This window comes from Natator depressus, chromosome 1 (genome assembly GCF_965152275.1).
Source record: "Natator depressus isolate rNatDep1 chromosome 1, rNatDep2.hap1, whole genome shotgun sequence".
In the NCBI taxonomy this organism is placed as follows: domain Eukaryota; kingdom Metazoa; phylum Chordata; order Testudines; family Cheloniidae; genus Natator; species Natator depressus.
The window spans coordinates 272,697,588-272,715,366 of record NC_134234.1 but is presented as its reverse complement, the minus strand read 5'-3'; the positions used below and the strand labels follow the sequence as shown (position 1 = coordinate 272,715,366).

Below are 17,779 nucleotides of genomic sequence, written 5' to 3'. Positions count from 1 at the left end.
GTGAGAACAAATGGGTTTCCCTTCACTTGAGAGGAGCTATAAAAGGCTCTGGAAATGTCTCCATTTTGCCTCTTTCCTGCTTAAATCTCTGGACTATGGACTTATAGTAATGGGAGCATTCTAACCAAAGGACTGAGGACCTATGAGTGATTTGGAAGCAACCAGTATGTATTTGATTTCTTTAACCAATTTTAACTCTCACCTTTCTTTTTATAAACAAACCTTTAGATTTTAGATACTAAAGGAATGGCAACTGTGCGATTTTTGGGTAAGATCTGAGTAATATATTGACCTGGGTATGTGGCTAGTCCTTTGGAATCAGAAGAACCCTTCTGTTTAATGAAATTGGTTTTAAATAACCACTCATCTTTAAGTCTAGTGCCTGGATGCTGAATCAGGACTGGAATGCCTAAGGAGACTGCTTTTCTGACTTCTTGTTAGCCAGTGAAACCAGTTTACTTGGTTTGGTATATCCTATGGGAGAATAACCACCAGTTTTGGGGTGTGTCTGCCCAATTTCTCAGCAGTTTGTTCTGAATTTGGTATTCTGAGTTGTGACCCAAGAAGGCACAGTGACACAGCTCCCACTGGCCGTGGTTCGCCCCTTGAGGCCAATGGGGGCTGCAGGAAGCGGCGCGGGCTGAGGGATGTGCTGGCCACCACTTCCTGCAGCCCCCATTGGCCTGGAGCAGCGAATTGCGGCCAGTGGGAGCTGCGATCGGCCGAACCTGCAGATGCGGCAGGTAAACAAACCGGCCCTGCCCACCAGAGGGCTTACCCTGGCGGGCCGTGGGCCAAAGGTTGCTGATCCCTGCCCTGGACCTTTATTTTCAATGCAAGTATTTTATTCTGAATCACACACTGTTGTAGTATAGCTTAAGGCTCAATTTTGAGCCACTTTATGCACCTGTGCAAAGACATAAGCAAACACAGGGCTTACCTATGTAGGCTACCAGAAGCACAGGTAGCCACAGAGAAACAAAGCAGCTTTCACAACTTTCTCTCCTATCGATGTAGACATGAAGAGGGACAATCAGGGATAGGATGAGGATAGGTGCAAGTCAATCCCAGAGGAAGGGGAGTGGAAGGAGAACAAGGTACCAGAGAGTGGCTCTAACTTCCTTGCATTCCCCTCCCAGAGACACAATCTGGTTCCTTGTTCTGCCCCTGGGGCAACATAGCCATTCTTTACTCTTTGCTCAGGACTTGTGGCAAAAGCAGAATTGAGTCTATAGTTTATAAGCTCCTCAGGGCATATAATATGTCTGGATTTGTAAAATGCTATGTAAATTTACAGAGCTACATAAATTATTGTAGTAATAACAAAAAATCCTTATTCCTGATGCAGTAATTTAATGAAAACACGACCTCCAAGTTAAATATATTTTTGCTTTTACAGGCTTTGAGCACCTCTCTCCAGTTTGTGAACATTGTTCTTTCAGCTAGCCCAGCTGATAAGCAGGAGGGTTACACTATAAAAACATATCAGGAAATAACAAATAAACGTCTTTTTTCACTCTCTTTATTCATAGGTTAAAATGTAATGCAATACAGTTCTTAACAATTATTCGCTAAGAAAACCAAGGATTTATTTTTGCATAAACCAGAAGCAAAACAGAAAGAGACTAATTAAAAAAGCCATCTTGCTTCAAGTTTTGAAACCATTACATACAGTATTAATATACATATTTACATTACAAGTATATTATATAAATATAATATATATGTAATCTTGTAACCACAATAAATATCAAGAAGGTTTTTTAGGCACACAGCATAGAAAAAATGCAGAATCTGCACAATCATTAAGAGTCTTGGAGTGACTCACTCTTACATCATTTTCACACTGAAAAAGAAAATATTTTACATAAAATATACAGCCACAGCTTAAGCAGTCCTCAGTGAACTGGGGACTCGTATTCCCATTAGAAGCCTCCTCCTTGGTTTACTAATACTATTTTTCTATACAGCTGTTACATAAGAAAATAGTTTGCAAGATTTTGTACTCAGCTAATAGCCTAAGTAATTATCAGTGCTAACAAAATAAGTACAGCGTATCTACATAATGTATATACAAATGTGTGCAGAAATATGGATTTGGTGAACTACTTTGGAGCTCACTTCTAATACTGGGGAGTTACCCTGACATCAAAAAAGGGATTTTCAGTTAAATCAAATCAGAAATATTACATCATTTGAGAAATTGCTGCAAACTGAGGTAACGCCTGTACTTTATAGACAGAAAGCTTTCAAATTAAATTAAAAAAAAAATCTTGGCTATCTTGACAGACCTAAGCCATCACTGATTTTTTTGTGTGGTGTGTATTCCCTTCAACACTCAAGCTAGTCAAGTCCAAAGCAGACTGCAAAGAGTTACAAAAGGGATCTCACAAACCTGGGTGACGGGGCAACAAAATGGCAGATGAAATTCTATGAGGATAAATGCAAAGCAATGCACATTGGAAAACATAATCCCAGCTGTACATACAACATGATAGGGTCTAAATTAGCTGTCATCACTCAAGAAAGAGATCTTGGAGTCACTGTGGATAGTTCTCTGAAAACATCCACCCAATGTGCAGCAGCAGTCAAAAAAGTGAACAGAATATTGGGAATCATTAAGAAAGGGATAGATAATAAGACAGAAAATATCATATTGACTCTATATAAATCCATGGTATGCCCACATCTTGAATACTGCATGCAGATGTGGTCACCCCATCTAAAAACACAATATATTGGATTTGGAAAAGGTTCACAGAAGGGCAACAAAAATGATTACGGGCATGGAACAGCTTCCATATGAGGTGAGATTAATAAGACTGGGACTTTTCATCTTGGAAAAGAGATGACTAAGGGGGGATATGATAGATGTCTATAAAGTCATGACTGGTGTGGAGAAAGTAAATACAGAGGTGTTATTTACTCCTTCCCATAACACAAGAACTAGGGGTCATCAAATGAAATTAATAGGCAGCATGTTTAAAAGAAACAAAAGGAAGTATGTCTTCACACAACGCACTGTCAATCTGTGGAACTCTTTGCCAGAGGATGTTGTGAAGGCCAAGACCATAACAGGGTTCAAAAAAGAACTAGATAACTTCATGGAGGATAGGTCCATCAATGGCTATTAGCCAGGATAGGCAGAGGTGGTGTCCCTGGCAGCTGTTTGCCGGAGGCTGGGGTTGGGTAACTGGGGATGGATCGCTTGATGATTGCCTGTTCTGTTCATTCCCTCTGAAGCACCTGGAAATGGTCACTGTCAGAGGACATGATAGTGGGCTGGATGGGTTTTTGGTCTGACCCAATATGACTGTTCTTATGTTCTAATGCAATATAAAACCAGAAGATCAATCCAAAGGGAATTTTTACACTATATGTACCGTCATGATATTTTAAAGACTGTAGCTAGGGGGCACCTGAGATCACATTCTAGTAAGTGAAGCGGACAACTTCTCTTAGAGAGCCAATGTTCAGTGATACACTATAAACAACAAAAAAAGTAATTTTGTTCTCTAGCTACAAGTCAGACTCGGGCATATCTGGCATATCTGCCATTAGATAGCCAATACCATAGCGTCCATTGGGAGCAGTATCCAGAGTTGGGGATCCAGTCTGTTTCCGGTATATGTTTTTACCAAAATTTGGAGATGGCAGCTCACTTGGAATCTTCCCATGAATCAGACTTGCATCATCTCCCTCTAGATTAACAGGCTCCTTTATTATCCGTCCTCTTTTGTAGGATACAGAAGCCAAACTACCAGAGCTATCATCAATCAGGTTGCAGCGGCGGACTATGAAGACTATAGGGACAGGAAGTATGGCCAATATCATCAGAGATATACAGATAATCATTCCCCATGGTGGATAGCTCAGGAACTCCTCAGTAGCCTATGCGGGCCAAGAGAAACACAATTAATACATTGTTACTTAATAAGAGACACAGCTTGCAATCATAGGTGCCGACTTCCTCTCTTTCCCTTGGGTGCTCGACCCCCTCCTGCCCCGCTCCCATTCCAACCCCTTCCCCAAAGTTCCCATCCCAACTCCGCCCCCTCCCTGCCAATATTTCAACTCCTTACCCAAATCACCTCCTCGGCACTGCCTCTGTCCCGCCTCCTCCCCTGAGAGCGCCACATTCCCACTCCTCCCCCTCCCTTCCGGAGTGTGCTAACGCTGCCAAATAGCCCTTTGGCGGCAGCTGGAAAGGAAACGCTGGGAAGTAGGCGGAGGAGCGGGGATGCAGCGTGCTCAGGGGGGATGAGAGGTGAGGGGAGCTTGGCTGCTGGTGGGTGCAGAGTACCCACTAATTTTTCACAGTGGGTGCTCCAGCCCTAGAGCACCGACGGAGTCAGCGCCTATGCTTGCAATCCTAACCCAGGCGAAACTCCTATTGATATCACACATTAACTTCCCCCAAATTTTGATTAGCAGTCAACCCCAGATTTGGTGTTGCTAAATGAGATGAAATAAGCACTAAGAGTAGTGCTAATGTTGCAAAAAACCTAGAAAACAGAACATTACCAATTTTTCACTGAAAAACAATATAGCTAGATTTCCCAAAAACTGAATGTCCTTATCCCACTATACTGGACAATCACAGATTGTTCTATAAAGTAGCTGTTCACTGATATGCTGTACCAGCTTCCAAGGGGAGTGGCCATGAAATGCCTAATCTGAATATTGAGTTCTATGATAGCTGATGACAACAAAGTGGTGAAACAAGTGATGCTAGCTCAGTGCCACCACCATGTATTCTGCTTTAATTCAAACAAACAAATGCCATTGTCAGCCAGTGACTACCTTTTTTGGAAATGAAAGAACTAATGCTATATTAAAGGTAATGATGTTTTTGTATTAGTATAACTAGAAACAAAAGTGGCCATGTTTACATTTGTAATGAACTATATGAATTACAAAGTATCTTTTCCCAGGCTAGCAAAAGCACTTTAAATACAAGTTACATTATTCCGGCAATGGTATACGTTATTACTTACCTTTTCTTCAATCCATGCATTGTAACCAGGAGGACTTAATCCCATTTGGACAATACTACCTACCAGCAAAAATAACAATGCTACAGGAGAAATGTACTTCCACATGTAGTAATAATATTGGTTTGGAGAAAAACCAAGCATATCCTTTAGGTCCTCCATAAATCTGGGGGGAAATGCACATTATTAGTTCAGAAACTGAGGTTTTGAGTGTCTGTAGTTCAGACATATCAGCTAATTTGCAACAATCGGCACACCAATAAAGTGTACACATAGAAATATCTGAACTTAGATCAATTGTATGGGTTTACAAATAGTACCCATATTAATAATGGGTTGAATCAGCTCAGATCAAGTTCACTCAGAGTGCTAGAAAACTTAGATTCGAATCCTGATTAAGTCACAAGCAGAAATGAGTGTGATCCCTAAACAATGTTAGACCAATGGTTAGTCCCTGATGTGTCACAAATATAGATTAGATTACCTTAAAATAAGTAAGAAACATATTCTGAATGTTGATGAATCATTGTGAAAGACCACAGTGTTCAGCTCAGAAAGATTTAACACTGTTGTGTAGGTGTGATACATTAGAACCCCCCCCCACACACACACACACTGTTATGAGCTTTTCCAACCCATTCTTGCAGCTGTGTGCTAATTCAAATATGCTACCCCAAACCAGTATAAGTGTAAAAAGAAATATTACCCTGAACCAACTCAAAACCTACTGAAGTGTTTATATTTGTGCTGGGATATCTATTTAGGAATGTGCCATTGCTTTTGAATTCACATACAAGTAGGGCACCAGAAAGGACAAAATAGGTGTCACAAAATTAATTTGAATTTAAGTGTGCTATATATTATAATAAATTACATTATCAACAAGCTACCGTTTTGCACCTTATCAGTTGTTGACTGACTGTGTGAGGTCTTGATTCTGCCACTGTGCCTTAGTAGTGCAACATATGTTTTGAACCAAGCCTACAGTTTTAGGACTTTCTGATGAAAAAGTACACATACTCCAATGCCAGCAGAAAATGAGAGTGTTAACTTAGAACTGGTTCCTTTTGGGTTTTGTCAGCAAACTCTGATGACATCTTAACTCCTTTGCTGTTTCATTTCCCTATTTGAATGTTACTGTAACAAAATGTTTCTACCGTAATTAACATTGTGAAAGAAATGTCCCATGCAAGGTTACTATGACATAAAATCTCATCTAATTCCTGGAAACATACCACTGAGAACATACTTCATTGTGAGCAAAGGACAGAGATAGACACGTAGTTAAAACCAGTGAAAATAACTGATTTCACAAATGGCTTTAACCCTTGGTATATAGCTCCCTTTCTCCACCACAGCAAACGTAAGCTACTTGTCTTCACTTTTAAGATTTTTCATGTCCTATCGCCATACTACCTATCGTCTCTCATATACTATCAAGATGCCATCTCCTGCCTCTGACCTGCCAATGGTGACAGCCTTCATCACCCACTTTCTTAGTTTCTCCATCACACTTTCTTACGTTCTCCTATGCTGCTCCTCACGCTTGGGAGGAGCTCCACATAAACATCCACAAGGTCACCTCCCTCAAACTTTCCCTTGCTGTGATGCCTACAGAAAACTTGAGGGTTAGGTGCTGTGCTGAGACCGCTGTCTACCAGGCTGATCAATATTGTCTCATGTTTCCTTGCATTCCCCCGTTGATATGTACCCAACTGTTGTCTCTTTTCTTACACTTAGATTATTAGCTCCATGGGGCAGGCACTGCCTTTTTGTACTGTGTTTGTCCAGCATCTACTACAGTATGGTCCTGACCTTTGACTGAGAGAACAACTTTTAGAGAAACATCCAATCTTGATTTAAAAATTGCCAGTGATGGAGAATCTACCATGACCCTTGGTAAATTGTTCCAGTGGTTAATTACTCTCACTGTTAAAAATTTACATCTCATTTCCAGTCTGAATTTGTCTAGTTTCAACTTCTAGCCATTGGATCATGTTATACCTTTCTCTGCTAGACTGAAGAGCCCATTATCAAATATTTGTTCCCCATGTAGGCACCTACAGCCTGTAGTCAAGTAACTCCTTCACCTTCTTTTTGCTGAGCTAAATAGATTGAACTCCTTGAGTCTATCAGTATAAGGCACTATAATATTTTCCACTTTCATCATTCTTGCAGCTCTTCTCTGAATCTTCTCCAATTTATCAACCTACTTCTTGCACTGTGTACACCAGAACTGGACACAGCATTCCAGCAGCAGTTGCACCAGTGCTAGATACAGAGGTAAAGTAACCTCTCCACTTCTACTTGATATTTTCTTGTTTATGCATTCAAGGACTGCATTAACCCTTTTGGCCACAACATTGCATTGGGAGCTTATGTTCAGCTGATTATCTACTACAAACCCCAAAACTTTTTCCCGCCTCCCAGGATAAAGAGCCCTATCCTATAAGTATGGCCTACATTCTTTGTTCCTTATACCTTTACATTTAACTGTATTGAAACACATACAGTTTGCTCGAGACCAGTTTACCAAATAATCCAGATCACTCTGTACCAGTGACCTCTTCATTACTTACACACCCCCAATTTTTGTGTCATCTGCAAACTTTATCAGTGATGACTTTATGTTTTCTCCCAGGTTACTGATAAAACTGTCCAGGGCCTGATTATTTCTCACCTCAGCTACTGGAATTTCTTCATTGTTGACCTCCCTGACACCTGCTCATACCCCCTCTAGTCTATGTAAAATAATTCAATCTGTCAAAAATCATATATTGTTCCTCACCCACTACTGTATGTTTATCTCTTCTTGAAATCCTTCCATTGGCTTCCCCTTTCTGTCTAGATCAAATTTATACTCCTCTTCCTTGACTTCAAGGCCTTTCTCATCCTGACCATCTCTCTGACCTTGTCTCTTTCCACTGACTTCCTCTCCTCTATTGCACTGGTCTAATCAACACTCTGTGTCCCCCTACTACTCATGCTTGCAGGCCTTCTTCCATGCTGCCCCCATAGATTTAGAACCCTCCTCCTACCCTGGTCCAATATATTCTCCAAATCCATCCTTAAAAATGCACTTCACTCAGGAGTCCTACAAGCACAGGCTCACCCACCCTGATACCCATAACCTACCAAAAATAATGTACCTACGCACACAAGAAAAAAACAACCCCAAGATGAAGGCATGATTTCACCCTTGAGTTCATCATTCCCCTTCCCTTCTCTGCTTTTGTATTCTGCCTAGATAATCTGAAAGCTCTTTGGGGCAGGGATCTGTCTTTACCACATCCAGAGGGCTGTTGATCCTATACAACTAAAACAATAACAAGGATAACGATGAATAGTGTCAACATATTAACCATCACAGAAAGGAACAACTCTATTTCCTGAACTTACTTGTCTATCCCATAAACTTGAGAAATGGCAATATTCTCCAAAATGACCACGATAAGTAGAGGCAGAGTAGCAGAGTAATCATCAAACATTGTGACAAAATAATTTCCAGAGCGCTGCACAAAGATCAGGCCAATTGAAAATGCTACCAGACAGCAAATGACTGGAACAAAGGACAGAAATGAGAATTGTAACCATAATCATGCATCAGAGAAAGAAAGGAAGAAAGAAAGAGTTACCAAACATCAAAATAATTATTGTTTTGCTTTACTCTAGGTTGACACTAGTTTTCCCTTCTTTCCTTTCCACCTTTGCACTGGCACAGTAAAGCCATAAAAGGAATCTTAGCCGTTCCCTACGCAGCAAACAGTCACAATTTGAATTACTACAATGAAAGGCAGCCCTTACTCAGCAAAGTAAATTCTTTGCTGAACCAAGGACTATTTATCATTAGACATTTAAAGTGAATGTAAGGGTAGAATCCAGGAAAACAGAACATTTAATGCAGTGCATGCTTAGTTCTCTCTTTCCATCAAAGAAAGTTAAGTGGGTCAAAGTTTTAGACCAGACTTTTCAAAACCAAACAGCTATATAGGTTTACTAGGTAGAATCATTCACTGCCACTTCAATTCAGATTGCATTCACTTGCCATGAGAACTATCTGCATTTACTTGCTTTCAAAGCAAGAGCATCACAACCTTTTCTTCTTCTAAAGTCCAGCTGGAAATCTCCGTCCCAAAGTCAATGAAATTCAATGATGAAAGTCAATGGGATTTCTGCCATTGGCTTCAGTGGGAGCAGGACTGGGCCCTACAACAGTAATACAGTGAGACAAATTCTGGAAAAAATTAGGATTGGCCCCAAAGTGTAACAGTACTCCATAATGGCCACTGGTTATACTCCAGCCAATATATGTATTGACTTAAGTACTGTAAGGGAAGAGAACAATAATCTTGTAAATATGGTCATATAAAAATAAACTTCTCTTTTTTTATCATGTAGCTGCTGTTGTTTACTTTATTAATGTCTTTTGGAGAAAAAGTTTTGAATTAAAGCATTGCAGAAGAAACATCTATTAAACTAAAAAATGGATGTTAACCATAGCATTCAGGGCCCAACACAAATTGACAAAAGCAGGGAAAGTTAGTGTGGAATCTTCAAAAGTGCTCAGCACTGGCCTAATTGCTCCCCCTGAAGTCAATAGGAGTGATCCTAGAGACTTCAGGGAAACAGATTTAGACCCATACTGTGTACTTTTGAAAATCCCACCCTCAGACTTTAGATTAGCCCTGAATTGTTAACTCTCCCCTCTGTGCCTTCATGTTGTATATAGCCAGAGTATGCAACAATCTGTATATGGAGACTCTGATAAGAGCACTAATGTAACTGAACACATACACCCCAAAGCATTTAAGCATGTGATAAGTCTCAATGAAGGCAATGGAGATTCGAAGATACCTGAGTGCTTTGCTGAATCAGGCCCATAATTCTGCAAGTTACTAATGCAGGAACACTTTAATCAAAATTGCAGATTTGTGGGTATCTATGACTCTTCACGCTAAATGCTCCTGTTGGTTTTTATGCTGTGCAATTCAACTGGCATTGCATTGCCATAATCCAGGGAAGAATTTGGAGATTGGAGATCAATTCTGAAAACATTACACTAAATTGTAATCCCTTGAGTCCAACTGACATAAATGGAATCATGGAGGTAAAACCAATGCACAGCACTCAGAAAAAGTGTTAGATTAAAGTAGTGTCATGGAACTTTATTTTGTTTTTTATAATTTAAATTCCTAAATCATAACAAAGGTTTATTGTGAAGTGTTGAAATTGTATTCCGTGGCAACAGGGCATTCATATACACATTCAGAACAAGTAGCTAATTTTCAAACTATGTTAATGTTACATGAGTTATTTGATAGGGTTTTAAAGAAGCAAAAGAACGTAAGGGCTGTTTTTCAGAAGTGGTGAGCATTTCTACTCAATGGCTCAGCACTCATGAATACCTGCTGATTAGCCTTTGTGCAAATGGTCAGGCCCTGATCCAGCAAACAACTGAAGCACATGTTTCCTTTTAAACACCACTTGTTAACTAAGTGGCTTACATACTGACAGGTTTCAGAGCAGCAACCATGTCAGTCAGTATTCGCAAAAAGAACAGGAGTACTTGTGGCACCTTAGAGACTAACAAATTTATTAGAGCATAACATTTTGTGGGCGACAGCCCACTTCATCGGATGCATAGAATGGAACATATAGTAAGACGATACATATACACATACAGAGAAGGTGGAAGTTGCCAGACAAACTGTAAGAGGCTCATTAAATTAAATTAAATTAATTAGCCTCTTACAGTTTGTATGGCAACTTCCACCTTCTCTGTATGTATATATATATATCTGCTTACTATATGTTCCATTCTATGCATCCGATGAAGTGGGCTGTAGCCCCCAAAATGTTATGCTCTAATAAATTTGTTAGTCTCTAAGATGTCACAAGTACTCCTGTTCTTTTTGTTAACTAAGTTCTCCAAGGCCAGATTTTTAAAGATATTCAGGCACCTAAGATTTAGACAGGCGCCTAGTGGGATTTTCAAAATTGCATAGGAACCCATAGGAGCCTAGTGCATTGCTGGCTCGGCCTGACTCTCAGTAAAAATGTATTTTTTATGAATGGTGGGTGCAGGGATGCTATCTTCTTCATAAATGTCTGACATAGGCCATTTTTGGCGGTAGGCTATCAGAGTGAATGGGCAATTTCCTTGGTCCACTGTGGTAGTTCTATAGACTTTTTGAACTGCAAATTTCATCTCACTGTTTATTTCTTTACCTCATTTTTTTCTCTATCCAAAGAAAAGATTAGTAAAAGATGGTTAAGGATGCCCCATTAATCACTCATAAATCAGGACAAGCCACTCACTATTAAGGCTGCATGTGAAACTTCCATTCCTCTTTGTGCATAACTTTTAGCATCTTATATTTATTTTTTTCATTCTTTTTTGTTTACATTGTCATACTTGTCCATGCTTGAATGGCCAACATTTTGGGAGACTTAAGAATGACTGACTATAAAGGAGCTCACAGTGGAAACTATTATACAACTTGAATTGCAAACAAGAAAAATTCTTTATGGAGCTATGTATGTCGGGGGAGATAGAGAGTACAGACTGGACTGCAGTTAAATAACACTATGCTATATTCCATGGTGCACCTCCTCATGCCAACAAAAACATAAAATACCTCTTATTCTTCTCCAAAGACTTTTCCATCTGTAAGGAGGAGACCTATTTTACGGGGCTAACGAGAGATGAAAACTTGTAAAACTCACCAGTAAGAATTTCTTTCCTCACTTTGAAAGTATCAACAATAGGTGTGATGATTCCTTCAATGGTTCCAAACATACTGCCAAGTCCCAAATTTACCAGCATGAGGAAGAACATCACTGACCAGAAAGGAGAAGCAGGGAAGTGGGTCATTGCTTCTGTAAAGGCAATAAAAGCTAAACCGGTGCCTTGAACAGCCTGTCAATAAGAAATCCACATAAGATGATTAATGGAAACAACAGCGCAAACTGTGAGTCGAAATAATAGTAGGTCAGTATTTATTTACATATTTTTGTAAGCTTGCGTTCACAAATTCTGCCTCCCACTCATAATATTGCATGCTCAGAAATTCTGAAAATCAGGCTCATTATATTTTATGATTTCAGGATCAGTATATCTTGACCAGATTGGAAGATTGGACAAATGACCAGGGAAGAGTATAAAAATATTGCTCGGGCATGTAGGAATGAAATCAGGAGGGCCAAATCACACCTGGAGCTGCAGCTAGCAAGAGATGTTAAGAGTAACAAGAAGGGTTTCTTCAGGTATGTTGGCAACAAGAAGAAAGCCAAGGAAAGTGTGGGCCCCTTACTGAATGAGGGAGGCAACCTAGTGACAGAGGATGTGGAAAAAGCTAATGTACTCAATGCTTTTTTTGCCTCTGTCTTCATGAACAAGGTCAGCTCCCAGACTGCTGCGCTGGGCATCACTGCATGGGGAGTAGGTGGCCAGCCCTCTGTGGAGAAAGAGGTGGTTAGGGACTATTTAGAAAAGCTGGACGTGCACAAGTCCATGGGGCCGGACGCGTTGCATCCGAGTGTGCTAAAGGAATTGGCGGCTGTGATTGCAGAGCCATTGGCCATTATCTTTGAAAACTCGTGGCGAACGGGGGACGTCCCGGATGACTGGAAAAAAGGCTAATGTAGTGCCAATCTTTAAAAAAGGGAAGAAGGAGGATCCTGGGAACTACAGGCCAGTCAGCCTCACCTCAGTCCCAGGAAAAATCATGGAGCAGGTCCTCAAGGAATCAATCCTGAAGCACTTACACAAGAGGAAAGTGATCAGGAACAGTCAGCATGGATTCACCAAGGCTAGGTCATGCCTGACTAATCTAATCGCCTTCTATGATGAGATTACTGGTTCTGTGGATGAAGGGAAAGCAGTGGATGTATTGTTTCTTGACTTTAGCAAAGCTTTTGACACGGTCTCCCACAGTATTCTTGCCTGCAAGTTAAAGAAGTATGGGCTGGATGAATGCACTATAAGGTGGGTAGAAAGTTGGCTAGATTGTCGGGCTCAACAGGTAGTGATCAATGGCTCCATGTCTAGTTGGCAGCCAGTATCAAGTGGAGTGCTCCAAGGGTCGGTCCTGGGGCCGGTTTTGTTCAATATCTTCATAAATGATCTGGAGGATGGTGTGGATTGCACTCTCAGCAAATTTGCAGATGATACTAAACTAGGAGGAGTGGTAGATACGCTGGAGGGCAGGGATAGGATACAGAAGGACCTAGACAAATTGGAGGATTGGGCCAAAAGAAATCTGATGAGGTTCAACAAGGATAAGTGCAGTGTCCTGCACTTAGGACGGAAGAACCCAATGCACCGCTACAGACTAGGGACCGAATGGCTAGGCAGCAGTTCTGCGGAAAAGGACCTAGGGGTGACAGTGGACAAGAAGCTGGATATGAGTCAACAGTGTGCCCTTGTTGCCAAGAAGGCCAATGGCATTTTGGGATGTATAAGTAGGGGCACAGCCAGCAGATCGAGGGACGTGATCGTTCCCCTCTATTCGACATTGGTGAGGCCTCATCTGGAGTACTGTGTCCAGTTTTGGGCCCCGCACTACAAGAAGGATGTGGATAAATTGGAGATAGTCCAGAGAAGGGCAACAAAAATTATTAGGGATCTGGAACACATGACTTATGAGGAGAGGCTGAGGGAACTGGGATTGTTTAGTCTGCAGAAGAGAAGAATGAGGGGGGATTTGATAGCTGCTTTCAACTACCTGAGAGGTGGTTCCAAAGAGGATGGTTCTAGACTATTCTCAGTGGTAGAAGAGGACAGGACAAGGAGTAATGGTCTCAAGTTGCAGTGGGGGAGGTTTAGGTTGGATATTAGGAAAAACTTTTTCACTAGGAGGGTGGTGAAACACTGGAATGCGTTACCTAGGGAGGTGGTAGAATCTCCTTCCTTAGAAGTTTTTAAGGTCAGGCTTGACAAAGCCCTGGCTGGGATGATTTAATTGGGGATTGGTCCTGCTTTGAGCAGGGGGTTGGACTAGATGACCTCCTGAGGTCCCTTCCAACCCTGATATTCTATGATTCTATGACCATAGCATACAGTCACTCAGTGCAGAGACATTGATTAGGGGCCTGATCCAAAAAATCTGATTGGGACTTTAGATCAGGCCCATCTGTTTACAGATGAGGCTGTTCAGAAAATAAAGCAACTTTTAGGTATACAACAGGGATCGGTAACCTTTGGCATGCAGCCCATAGGGGAAATTCGTTGGTGTGCCAGGACGGTTTGTTTCCCTGCAGCGTCCGCAGGTTAGGCCAATCACAGCTCCAACTGGCCGTGGCTGTTCCAGGCCAATGAGGGCTGCGGGAAGTGGAGCAGGCCGCAGGATGTGCTGGCCGCCACTTCCCACAGCCCCAGTTGGCATGGAATGGTGAACCGCGGCCAGTGGGAGCTGCGATCGGCCAAACCTGCGGATGCTGCAGGTAAACAAACCGTCCCGGCCCGCCAGAAGATTTCCCTGACAGGCTGCATGCCAAAGGTTGCCAATCCCTAGTATAAAATATTGCATTCTTTATATTTCACAATAACAGATGGCTAATAAAATACCCAATCATTCAAAATCTTTGCATTGAAGACACAAACATCATTCTAACCTTATTAAGTTCATCTTCAATCAGACAGGATTTCAGGTCAAGAGCAGGAAATTCTTCTTCTTTAACTTTCTGAATGATGTCATAAACTAAATTGTAATCATCTGCTGTAATGCTAGAGAAATTGATATGATGGGGGATCATATCCTGGCTCAGATTGCCTATTTTCAAAAGTTTTAAAATCTTTTCTGAATTTCTGTAAAACATAATGAAATAGTGATAATAAATCAGAGGATTTCTTGTGTGAATTCCTAAGTGAAATATAACATAAAAATGAAGAAAAGAAATGAATATTCATACTGGGTAATGCATATCTCATTTATGATATTTGCTTTGAAGCCCAGAACAGCAAACACCACCAAAGTTGCCAGCACAGAAGTGAAAAAATTGATGAAGGACACCAGAACAGCATCGAAATGGCAGTTGTTGTCTCTCTTGTTGTAGCTTGAAAAGGCAATGACTCCACCAAATCCAAGCCCTAAGGCAAAGAACACCTGAGTAGCAGCTTCTCTCCAGACCTTGGGCTCCAGCATTATTTCAAGCTGTTTGAAATTAGACACAATATACGTCAGCTACAAAATACAGTACTTCTTTTGTATGGATAGACAACATATAATCCTGTAAAATAACCCACACCAACTAAAATGCTAAAGCACAAATGTAAAATTATTTATACAGTATTAGAACAAAGCCGAATATTAATTATACCATTGGAGGAAAGTATGGGCCAAGATTTCTACTGGCTTTACACATGGTGCAAGAGGAACACAATGAGGCACCATTGGCCAGTTAAGATCATTATTAAAATGGTAGCTAGTTGTACCCCGGTATTGGAGGCCACATTGTAGTACGTTTCCAGTTTAACTGTGGATTAATTGATTTGAGCTGCAATTGTTAAGATATTTTGGGGTACATTTCCTTTATAAAATTAAAATAAAGTATGTTGAAGATTGTTTGAATAGCAAAAATGAATTACATGAAGCATCATGTGGAATTTTGTTGTATAAAAAAGAGAGAGTTCTGTGAATGCACTTACGTTCTAGTCTGTGCAGAAAGATTCACTGAGCAGAGTAAACTCTGGCCACTATAACCTGTGCTGATATTTGTGGGTCAATTTCTGTCTTCAGATATACACATAAACCTCTTGCTGACTTAAATAGATCACATATCCAAGTGAAAATTTTGGCCCTGCACTGAAAATTGATTGTAAATTCCATTTGCATTGCTTCTTCAGCCAATCCAATTTCAATGAATGCCTTTGGTGAAACTAGATAATTTATACTCCATCCCCTGTTTATCTTGTATCTACCCAATTAGTAGATCACAACAGAATAACAACACTGTCTAGTTCTTATATGTTGTTTTTCTTCCATAGATCTCAAAGAAGATCAGAAGTTGATGGTTAAGGTGGTCATATTAGATTTGTCTACTGAGATCAAACTGAATCATACCTTCATAAATATGTTATGAAATTATATATAACATTAAAAGACCTTAATTTTGATGACATACTTTGTATTTAAATGTCATTAGTTTTATAAGAAAATAAAAGCATCAAAATATGAATTGTTTTTCCTTACTTTAAGCAAAATATGCCTCAAGTTACTTTAATACAATTTTAGAAAAGTTTCCAACTTCCTGGAAAAGCTGAAAGATTATATATATCGCATGTAAACAGTAAAGGAGCTATTTTCATAAAGCTAATTCTGGTCCTGGAAGTCCTGACAAACAGATCTTTAGTGTGAAGGTGGAAATATATATTTTTCTGTAAAGATGCACAGTACTGTAATTACAAATGATACAAACAGATATACTCTACTGATACTTCAAATGTTGTGTGTATCTATCACACAATCATTTCTAGTGCTTGCTCACTAGATGGAGCTAAACATACACTCTTAATTCCTACCAGCATGTCAGAACATTTTTTTCACATTTTTATTCACTCTGTTAATATAAAGCATTTTCATTTCAGTTTTTGTGCAGTAAAAGGAAACATTTCTCCACATACTGTGATATTTCTGCCCTAGTAACTGACTTTAATAGGTTTTGAATCAGGCCCACATGTATTTCGTTTGCTACTCTATCTACATCAAGCCAATGTTCAATTGACAATCTTCTGGTTATATACACTGCAAACAACATGATCCCCTCCTGTATTTACACCATCACTTGATAGTAAAGAAAATCAGGTTTTGAGACACACTTCTCGAGACCAATAGAAAATATTAAGAATACAATTTTTCTTTAAACATTATTTATTTGAACAATTTTATTACTAAACTCTTTTAATTAAAAAATTATCAGTATTTTAAATAAAACATTATTTGTAATGTACTCACGACTATATTTAAATCATGATGGGCCAAATCCTGAGAGATGCTGAGTCCCTTTTACTCAGTGGGAGTTGTGGAGCTTAGCGTCCTTCAGGATCTGGCCCCAGAGTGTTTTTATGATTAAAAGAAAGATAGTCTTGTGTTTGAAGCACTGAAATGTAAATCAGAAGCTCTCAGGTGAAGCACTGAACTACAACTCAGGAGCTCTCAGTTCAATTCCTGCCTCTGCTACAGGTTTCCTGTATGACCGTGGGCAAGTCACCTAATATCTCTGTGCCTTGGTTTTCCATCTGTAGAAATTGGAATAAGACTTCCTCACAACCACCTGGCAACTGTCTTGCCTATTTAGATGGTAAGCTAATTTAGGGCATGGACTGTCTCTTACTATGTGTTTGTACAGGGCCTAACTCAATGGGCCTGGATCTCAGTTAGGGACTCTAAGCATTACTATCATGAAAGTAAAAAATAATATGATTGCTAACGCAGGTCATTTTAACCTATCAATGGTGCTCCTTACATTCAAACAAGGGGTAACATTCTTGTTATTTTTCTCTGGCCACTATGGCCCCTTCAGTTTTATCATATATTATTTAACATTTATCTGTGAAGGCCAGTCCTGCTTCCACTGAACTCAGCTGTAGAACTGACTTATACAGAAACAGGAACAGATCCCGTATGTATTTCTGAGCAGGTAGGCTCTAAGGGCTTGATCCTGTGCCACTGAAGTCAATGGAAAAATTCCCATTAATTACAATGGGAGCAGGAGCAGGCACTGAAAGAAGGCTGCTGAGTCCAGTGTTTTATTATTCAAAGAATTCATAAATGAACAATTTGCCA

At 40.1% G+C, this 17,779-nt stretch overlaps 1 protein-coding gene across 2 annotated transcripts in view; it reads right to left on the bottom strand.

Moving 5' to 3' along the window:
• Positions 1 to 1,489: 1,489 nt before the first annotated feature.
• SLC6A15 (solute carrier family 6 member 15) overlaps positions 1,490 to 17,779 on the bottom strand; it is a 55,247-nt gene continuing 38,957 nt past the window's right edge. For both annotated transcript variants that reach the window (XM_074941958.1, XM_074941956.1), the window contains 6 exons: positions 14,907 to 15,148; positions 14,610 to 14,802; positions 11,721 to 11,913; positions 8,394 to 8,553; positions 4,998 to 5,160; positions 1,490 to 3,891 (listed from right to left, as the gene is read on the bottom strand). In XM_074941958.1, coding sequence (XP_074798059.1) covers positions 3,520 to 3,891; positions 4,998 to 5,160; positions 8,394 to 8,553; positions 11,721 to 11,913; positions 14,610 to 14,802; positions 14,907 to 15,148 — 1,323 coding nt within the window. In that variant the 3' untranslated portion in view covers positions 1,490 to 3,519. The remainder of the gene's footprint in view (positions 3,892 to 4,997; positions 5,161 to 8,393; positions 8,554 to 11,720; positions 11,914 to 14,609; positions 14,803 to 14,906; positions 15,149 to 17,779) is intronic.